This window comes from Ixodes scapularis, unplaced genomic scaffold (genome assembly GCF_016920785.2).
Source record: "Ixodes scapularis isolate PalLabHiFi unplaced genomic scaffold, ASM1692078v2 PGA_scaffold2__306_contigs__length_199485367, whole genome shotgun sequence".
Classification (NCBI taxonomy): Eukaryota; Metazoa; Arthropoda; class Arachnida; order Ixodida; family Ixodidae; genus Ixodes; species Ixodes scapularis.
This window is the reverse complement of record NW_024609857.1, coordinates 112,286,582-112,296,331: the sequence shown is the minus strand read 5'-3', so window position 1 is coordinate 112,296,331 and position 9,750 is coordinate 112,286,582. Positions and strand designations below refer to the sequence as shown.

At 41.1% G+C, this 9,750-nt stretch overlaps 1 protein-coding gene across 1 annotated transcript; it reads right to left on the bottom strand.

The window, feature by feature from the left end:
• Positions 1 to 2,084: 2,084 nt before the first annotated feature.
• LOC115317427 lies at positions 2,085 to 8,064 on the bottom strand. The gene is made up of 5 exons (XM_029977078.2): positions 7,945 to 8,064; positions 7,674 to 7,831; positions 6,742 to 6,815; positions 2,618 to 2,695; positions 2,085 to 2,212 (listed from the first exon to the last, which is right to left on the bottom strand). Exons 1-5 carry the CDS (start codon positions 8,059 to 8,061, stop codon positions 2,085 to 2,087), a joined length of 555 nt encoding a protein of 184 aa, XP_029832938.1. The 5' UTR covers positions 8,062 to 8,064.
• Between the last annotated feature and the right edge of the window lie 1,686 nt (positions 8,065 to 9,750).

The following is a 9,750-nucleotide window of genomic DNA, read 5'->3' as shown; positions in this document are numbered from 1 at the left end:
GCATCATTGAACCCCTACTGTTTACCGTGTACATCAATGATATAGTAAATATAGACTACAGTGCAGATTTAATAATTTCCGCAGACGACACCAGTTTATTTTTTTCGGCAAAAGTTGTCCACCAGGTTTTACGTACGGCAAATAGCGTTCTACAGCAGATAAGTGACTGGAGAATCTCACACTTTTTAATAAAAAATGCAGATAAGACGAAAGCAATACGTTTTCGATCCAAAAATGCACTATTTTCATCTACTCAATGGCTCTCTCTGCAAGGATAGAATATTGACTTCGTACAAAATGTGAAGGTTCTTGGGGTGATATTTAATAAGTACGTGATCTGGGACGCCGAAGTACGATGTATAGCTGGCATACTTTTAAACGTTATGGGCATAATTTATAAATCCCGTCATATATCACCCATTTCGGCCTTAATCCTTCTTATAACATCTCTTTTTACAGTTGCCATAATTACTGCTTCCTTGTTTGGGGTAGCGCAACGGTTACAAATGTGCATTACTTGCCTGTTCTTTAGAAGAGAATAATCCGAATTATGTGCGATGTGGAGTTCAGCGCTCGGACATTACAACTTTTCAAAAAACCTTCGTGTAGTTTCAATTTCAGAGCATTACAATTACAAACTTCTGCTAGTACATCAACACCTGTAAGGCAAAATCAACTGGTTTTTCTATCAATCGCCGATATAAAGCGGTGGGTGCCCGCATATGCAGGCCGTTGTTTTGACACATGGTCAATGCCGCGCTCGAGAACAGACTATTGCCTCCAGATGCCGCAGTACTCGTTGCCTAATGTTATAAATCGTACACATAGATTTGGCACGGATTTGATGAGTTTGAGCAGAAAGGATATTCGGTCATTGTTTCTCTAGTGTTATTTCTGCGTATTCGTGATGGGACCTCCGGCCTGCAAGAAATGTTGTTGATATATTTCAGATCTTTTTTTTTATTTTTTTTTCTGTTTAATGCTGCGTGTTTTCCTCCTATGTAAACCTTGTTTTACGGGTCACTAGTATGTAAAATAGTTTACCTTGTTGCTGGTGGGGAGGGAAAACTCTGCCAAGCGACAACAGTCTGCTTTTTCTTTCTCCTTCCCCCTCTCCTCTGGGGAGAAACCATAACGTTGAAGTTAAAGTTGAAGACACTTAAGAAAAAAAAGAGAAAAAAACGAGGACAATTGCATTAATTTGAGTTAGACACTTTTAATAAACCTTTATGTTTTATACATGTCCTTACCAGCTGAAAGAGATGTTCCTCCAATCTGGGCGTTCTTAAGCTTTTACTTTTGGTAACCCTAATTTAATTAGGTCATTGTCTTTTCAAGTTCTATTGAAAAACAAGTTTGAAATTCGAAAGCTTTGCAGACTGGTCGACCTATTTAGCTAACATGGCGATATTTAATACGGGTACCCTTTGATATCGGTACCCATTCGATACATTTCACAAGTATCATTCTAGAAACCAGTTTGCCACGAATTGTAGTTTCGTAGTTTCGATTTAAATTGTTGTGGTGAAAAAGTTAATGAGCTCTGCCCACTGAGGAAACACTCTCCAGTGCGAAGGTCCCGTTTTAGAACTTTGAGCACTAGATAGAATCAAGCATGAGTGTCTATTATGTGGTGCCGAAGGAAGTTTTGCGAAGTGGAAATATTCCTAATTTAGAGCCCGTGGCTTTTAGATTGTACCGCGGCATGACTTGTGCTCATTCACATCAGGCGCGCATGTGCTACCTTTGCAGCTTATTAACATTGATGACAATAGAACGAGCACTGCATGTAGTGTTGGTTTGTCAACTTCACGTATATGTTATATTCCTTGATTAACGCAATGCTGGCATTGGGTCACATAATAAGAATGGCGCCCTGCATTTTTGTTTTTGGATAATACGGGCTTTTTTTTACATCTGGTAATCCTAGCTTAAAGTAAGGAAGTAAAATTAGAATAAGTGCACTCAAACCTGTATTGCAACAAACTTCGAAATTGCGTTTATTGTACCAAAATACCACAACCCATCTTCTACGTGTTTACATCTTGACTTTCTTGATGAGGATGGTGAACACTTGAAGCTTGCTATTCGCAGGTGCTGTCAGAAATGTTGAACCTCAAACTGTTACCGCAGAGGAGATCAAATATAAAATTGCAGCAGTTGTCAATACTATCCAGTTTGCTCTCAGGGACGAGGAGTGCGCATTTCCCTTCTGAAAAGACAAAAAGTCGTGAAAATATGTAAACGCTGGCCGGCATATCCACTTCAAAGAAATGTCAGTTTATTATAAATAGAAACAAAATGTCATTAGAAAACCTTGTAGTCCTGTCCCAGAGGAATACATCAAAATTATAATAATGCTAAGTACGTTGTAAAGGACTAAACCACACTGTTCTGTACACAATCGCGAATTCCGACGATTCATGTGCAAGTGTCATTCATCTACTACTTGCGATTGAATTGCTATTTGTATATAAAACGACAATACAACGCGCGGGACACTGAGATCAATGCACGTCAAGTGATAGTAGTATTATATAGTGCATTAGCACGTTCTGGAAAATGTGTAAGCCTCTCTTAGCAAACCGTCATTTAAAGACAGATATGGCTGCATTACCCCCTGCGTACGGTAATCGAAACACAGTGCATTTCTTGACGTTGGTGTAGGCTGAGATTCCCTGCACAGAAGCAGCTTCTGTAAAAAAAGAAGAATAAGAGTAAAAAAACGAATTTTTTATTTAATTTCAGAGAACTATGACAATTAGGCGCGCGTAAAAAATATTTTCAAGAAAGTGACAAGCATCCTCGTTATTTCATAATTAAAATTATACTTCCCTCAATTCTCTCGTATAAAAAATAAAGTATTCATTATTTCTTGTTGTTCAGTTAAGTAACCTTGAGTTTAATCAGCATCTATTATACTTGAACACATCTTAATTTAGAGCCATTACGCATTAGCCCAAGGGATGTTTCCAGTAATAAATATATGTACAACGTTTTGTAAGGGTTGTTTATTAACATTAAATGAATAGTTTTATAGGCCAAACGCCCTGAAAATACAGATTCAATACAGACGTGCCGTAACATCCTTGCCAACTCTTCTAGCAACCTAATCTCAAAATCCCGCAACGCCACCCAACAAGACGTTACTGGTCTAAAATCCCTTCAAAACCGCACTGACCTGGTAATCAAGCAAGCCGACAAGAGCGGAGCAGTGGTTGTCTGGCGCACTGATCTCTGCATCGAGGAAGCTCTCCGACAACACTCTGTTCCTGATTTTTACGAACCCCTTTTCCCCAACTTATCCGCCCCCCTGTCTAATCTGACACCGACTCACAACACTACCCTCTTCACAATAGACGTCACATCCCAATACATGATAATTCGTTACGCCGAAGGACTACAGGCTCTCTCGCTCTAACTCTAAATGACTTCCAATTGAAGAGCTCCTTCTATTACCAAAAATGTGGTGTACCGATGGGAACTCGGATGGCCCCTTGTTAGCTAAACGTTTTGTCGGCTACGTCGAACACTTGTTCTTTACTTCCTTCCCCAACCCTCTCCTAGCGTTCCATAATCGTAATATTGCCGACATCGTTGGTTTCGGCCACCCTCCCAAAGTTGACAGCTTCACTAATGCAGTTCATAACGCCCCCGCCTTCCTCAAGTTTACCTCACTGATATCTAAATCCACTGTCAACTTCTGAGACTTAAAGATCACTAGTTACGAACACAAGTTCCACACCTCTGTGTTCTATAAACAAAATGAGAGCTATCGCTACCTTTTGTTCTCCTGCAACCATCCTAGATCCCCAGATCAACTCTCTTCCCTTCTAACAATTTCTCCACCTTCGTAGGATTTTCAGCGACGACATCAGTTTCTGTCATCAGCTTAAGACGATGACCGCCTACTTTGTTGAACGGAGTTATCCACTCGGCCTCCTGCGCAATGCGAGCAGGCGCGTCTATGACATTTATTGGCACGACGCCCTATATCCCCAACCAAGATCTAAACCACCGTGAAACACCCTCATCTTCGAGTACCAACCCTCCATACCCAGGCTCGGCAAACTAATCATGAACGCCACTTCTCAGCTCGTAGGCCCTAAAGTTATTTCTAAAGCACCCGACCTAACTTACCGTCGACAGCCCAACTTACGCTGCCTTCTAGTAGGCCACGACCGGACCACGAAACTTCTGACTTTGTTCCCCGGTACCACGCCATGCGGCGCCCCGAAACTCCTTACGTGCAAACACACCGGTCCTCCTCCCAACTTGCTAATGAGAATCACTGACAATCACACCTGTAAATCTTCTGATCTGATATGCATTATTTCCTGCACACTCTGTTCGACCTTATCATATGTCGGCGAAACTGACCACCGACTCCACGAACGGTTCCGAGAACACCGCTGACTAGTTACACCAGAAAGAACGGGCCAACTTAAACATGACCACACCACAGACGTATCTAAACATGCCTCCTCTACGAATCCGAACTCAACATGGGAGAAGGCGTTATCAAATCAGGCTTCCACACACCCACCTCACGCAAAAAGAAAGAAAACAGGTTAATTTTTAACCTAAAGACGGAATTCCATTCCGGTGTCAACAAGAAATTTTCTTTCGGTTATTAGACATTCCTCTTCCGCCAGCTTCTCTCTCTTTCTCTCCCCCCCCCCCCCTTGCCTACCGCTTTTTTATAATTTGCGTGGTCAGCCGGGGTGCCCTAAGCTTTCACCTCGTCCGCATTCCTCCCCTTACTGATTTACAGACCTCTTGTATATTTGTTGACAAATTTTCCGTCTTCCTCTCTGACTCCATGACGTCGCATCTGAGGCGTGTTTCCTGCGCCTTTTGAATATACGTTGTATATATTTTAATCTGCCATTTGCCCTTTTAGTATATATGAAGAATACTGTTTGGTCGAAACGTAATCCCTCTCATTTCCTCTGCCACTTCTCTTTCCCTTCAAATCACTACTAATATGCAAACATCGCCCGACAGAACCCGGTATTTTCAGATTCCACACTCACCGATGTAAAGGATGAGCGAAAGGCATCGACGGATGTTTGAAGGGACCGCATCAATTTGTTTCTGAATGCATCATGCTAATATTCTACACACAGGTTGCTGAAGAATGTGAATTCGTGAATTCAGGGTATAAAACATTTCAGTGAAGAAACTTACCTGAATAAAAAGTTATAAATTGAAAACTGCGGCCGTCTGCTAATTAAAGGCTCCTACTCGGCGCAACAGGTGGCAGGTGGCGGCACGTAATATCCCATTAGGCTACCAGCGGCATCGACGGGCACTTCCTTACAGCTCGGCAATAGCCGACAACGTTTCTGAGCCAGAAGCGATGCGTTCTTTCGCTGCACGAATTATCACCGCAAGATTATTTTAATCTACAAATAAAGGAAACAAATTAAGATAAAGCGAGAAAAAAATAAAACAGATTCGTTACAACGAAAAATATCCCTGGAGAAGGGGGACAAAGGACAAACACAAATTTCCAAACACAGCTAGATGACTCATGCGCGACCGAAAAAATCCACCTGGTCCGGGTATCGAACCCGGGACTTCTTCATTTCCAGCGAAGCGCTCTACCAACTGAGCTAAGCAGGGGTTAGACGTCAGTAGAACAAACAGACTTTATCAGCTGCCACCAGTCTAACAGCAACAAGGGTGAATGGCTACATTTTAAGGTTGATTATAATGCAATTAAATGCAAAGGAGCAAGCGAGCTGGACAACAATAACGAAAATAATCCCGGGAGAAGAGGAAAGGGGGACAAAGGACTAAAACAAATTTCCAAACACAGCGCAACCGTAAAAATCCGCCTGGTGCGATACCCGGACCAGGTGGATTTTTTCGGCCGCGCACCAGTCACCTTACTGTGTTTCGAGATTTGTGTTTGCTCTTTATTCCCCCTGTTCGCGTTCTCCAGGGATTATTTCCTTTATTCTGGTCCAGCTCGCTTGTACCTTTGCATTTATTTGCATTATAAAGATTTGTTCTTTTTTTTCGACATATATTTTCCAGTAGATGTCGTCGTCTGATGAGCACGAGCTGGTTATTACCGTGCCTTTTCTCTTCTCTGCAACGTTTATCCGTTTTGTTTTTAGGTGCAAGTTATCTTCGTGGTGCGCGCCCAACGTGCGAGAGAAGGTTGCTCTCTCGTACGGGGAGTACCGAGGACGAAAGAGGTCCGCCGATGTTTTCAGGCGGAGTTTCGGTGGCAATATCTGGACTAGGTGAAGCGCCTCAGCGAGAATGAACACATCCAATACAATCCACCGACAGAAGTGGCGTCATCACCGGAGCTGACCCTGGAAATTCCGGTACTCGGTGCTCTCATTGCCAACCCCCACCTTTCGACGCGGAGAGCATGGCTAGCATCTGTCGACTGTTGCGCCTGTCAGATACCTATGTAGTTAGCACATGTCCACCGTAGGTAGCGATTTCAAGTTTTTTAGTTTTAAGTTTCCGCTCAGGTAGGTTTGTTCGGTGAAATTTGTATACCCTTAATGCACGTTCGCTGGTCTCCTGTGTGCAAATGTTTGGCTTGATGCGTTTAGAAACTGATTTCTAGTGTCCCTTCGAACAGCCAGCAATCCCTTTGACTAACCCTCTATATCAAGCTTTAGTTAGGAGCATAATGAATATAAATAACTGCCGAAACGCATAGCTTGTAGAAGTATAGTCCCCAAAGCATACAAGAAGAAATGTTTTACTCACGACCTTGAGCCTGGAAATTCAGAACATTTTCTATAGTGTAGCCTGGAGATAAAATGGGGGTAATCGTTGCATCACTGAAACGAAAGGGCCGGACGTTATTAACCTTGTTTAATGTTGGGTACGCCGAACATACATTCGGTTGGTTGCGAATAAATTTGAAGTCATGGTTTTCAATTGGATACCGAATTTCCCATCTACGCTGTAATGTAGGGTGTGCAGATACTAATTTACAGCTGAATTATCTCGCTTATGTTTTTCAAAACGTCACCTTCCAACGTGATGATATGCTATAAGTCCTCATTAATGAGTAAGATCCCCAAGTGAAGCACACCATAAAATACCTTACTAGTTGCGAAAGATGTAGCAGTGATATGCTTTCGCGTGAGGACACTTTTATCAGTAGAGTGGTAATGTGTACTCCATTAACTGAGAGGCATAAAAGAAACATTGCAGGGCATGCCAAAGCTTTCCACTAAAGAACAACGGGATTGATTCAACAGGTTTGTGATGCCTTGATTCATACATTGTGCACGGTTTGCATTGTTTTGTAAAACAGTGCTATTCAGTGACGGCGTGAATATATTAACATTTTGTAATTTACAAGCAACACTGCTGAGGTTACCAATGCGAATAAACGAGAGCCCAAAGTTATAAGGAGTGACATATGCGCTCGCGGTTTTATATTACTAGTACACTTTTAGTGTTGACTTTTAAAAATGCCTTTACGAAATTACAGAAATTGCTATTCTTCCGTTTAAAGCTTACACACGGACAATCATAAAGGGAAGCAAGTGGGGCTTGGACATCTTGTAATACAATACCTTTTGGTACTAAACGTACACATTCAAAGGTTTATGTGAGCCTAGAGAAAATACATTGTAGAAAGAAAAATTATTACGAGAGCGAGTTTGGTTTAGAGTAAGGTTACTCACGCGGAAAAGTCTGGAGCATACTGAAAAACCGCAGGGTAAGTGCCGTCTGCCCCTGGACCGTTTGACTTGAATCTAACGCATTTAGCGTCTCCTCCAAAGACTGGATCGAATTCAAAGTTTCGGTAGGCCATGTACCATGTCTCTTTGAGGGGAAATATCTGAAAATTTGAAACGTGGTGAGAACTCAATTTTTTTATATTAATATCAATGATAGTTTTAGTTTTTGTAACTTTTGATTACTCTATGGCATGGATAAAGATTGAAAGTTTACCGAAGCTTCATCCTGATATTCTTGTAGGGCTGGATTTTGATCCAGGTATGCTGTACTTGCTCTAGAATAGTGCAGGCCAAGTAAAGCCGTTATCCCCAAGAGAGCAAAATGCATCATTTTGTATAGATGATAATGAGGTTCCTACATTCAATCCTTGCTCACGTTTTCTGAGTCCCTGCGCCAACACCACTCTACTTTATATAGAAGCTTTAAGCATGTTTAACCAACATATGTACGACATCCGGTTCTCGGGGCACCGTCCTGAAAATCTCTTTATTACCTTAGGTTTTTATGTTTTATGATAGGGGCTGTCCTCGAAAGATTAATTGCCTTGCGAAGTTTTTTTTTATGCTCGCATGTGTGTACCATTTATCTAAAATAAAGGTAATTACAAAATTGTAGTTCGTTTCAATGAGCTGTATATTGAGATCAGAAAAATAAAAATTATAACGTTTTTGTACATTAATTTTATTTGTTAAAGGCCACACGCCTTGCTAAAATCTCCAAAATATGATTTGTATGGCCCAGTTAAATGGACTTCTAGGTAGAAGAACTCTGATTCAATGACATATACCGACGTGCGGGATTCAAATGCAAAAATTATAATAACACGCTATGATGAAATTCAGCGTTCGTGGCTAATGTTATTAAAAGAAAATAATCATTCGAAAAAAACTGGATCACGCCTGCAACTCAAGTAACTAGCTTTTATTTTTATAAATATTTATATTTATTAAACGTTTTGCTGGCTAAAAAATATGCACCCCTCAATAGGTGTTTCCTGTGTGATTTATTTTAAAATCGAACCTCATTTATTTCGCCACAAAAAATAAGCTACGAGACTTCATTTATATCAGCTCCCACGTGCCAGCGCTCCGTCTTTCATATATTCAGAAAGGGAAGTGTGGCATCCCGGATGGTGAAACCATTCTCACATATTACAGACACAACCTCAAAAAAACAAAAGCTCAAACAAAGAAATCAAAACCTGTTTGATGGCAATACTTACCAATGAGGAACCGGCGACGGCGGTGTAGATTGTCTCTTCAAGATCAGTTTCGTTTTGCGATCTTACGCCAGAAGTTGTTCCACATCCCGTTATTTGTAGAGTTGATATTTGATGATCAGCAGATTATCCACACGAGGCGAATAGTTGCCACAAATAGTTTGTCCTAAATGAGCCAAGAAAATCTTATATGTCTTCAAACAATTGCTTCTTTAATACTTCGACTTCGGTAAACTTTACAAGCGAATTTACACACTGATATTGAAGGCAGTGTTAATATTGATTCCAGATTGTCCTGAGTCGTTGTTTCCAAATATAACTGCTAACCATGCTCTGATAGCTCGTTCCGTCAATCTACCTCTTAAGCTTGCGAAACGACAGGTGTGGTCACTGAAAACCTTAAGCCAGGGTTGTTTACCTTAATGTGGCATGATTGACGTCATAACGCCTTGGATATAACGACAAGCATTAGTTGAAGCAAACAAAGCTGTGATCGAGAACGTTTCCTCTTAATTCTTTCGATTACATATTAATCGTTTATTCAAATTCCGTAAAAATTACATTTTCTTCCAGTCCTGTTTATACGTGTCGGAATATAGGGACAGGAATAAGGCAATACATACGGGGTGTGGCCCTAAGGACTAATATATTTGGCAAGCCTTGTAAAATTCAAATTTCAAATGAACACACCCGAAATGGTACACGCGAATCTAGTCTCAGCAGAAGCCTCATCTCTATAATTTTAGAGGTCAAAGTTCAGGTGGTGAAATATTGAAAATAAAGCAAAATCGGAGGCCGTG

What these genes read in the sequence shown, in the direction of transcription:
- LOC115317427 (XM_029977078.2), bottom strand. Translation starts at nt 8,061, where the DNA reads ATGATGCATTTTGCTCTCTTGGGGATAACGGCTTTACTTGGCCTGCAC. An exon ending in AATATCAGGATGAAGCTTCG is followed by an intron (nt 7,832 to 7,944) that starts GTAAACTTTCAA and finishes TCAAATTTTCAG; the next exon opens with ATATTTCCCCTCAAAGAGAC. An exon ending in GAATTTCCAGGCTCAAGGTC is followed by an intron (nt 2,696 to 6,741) that starts GTGAGTAAAACA and finishes CTTTTTTTACAG; the next exon opens with AAGCTGCTTCTGTGCAGGGA.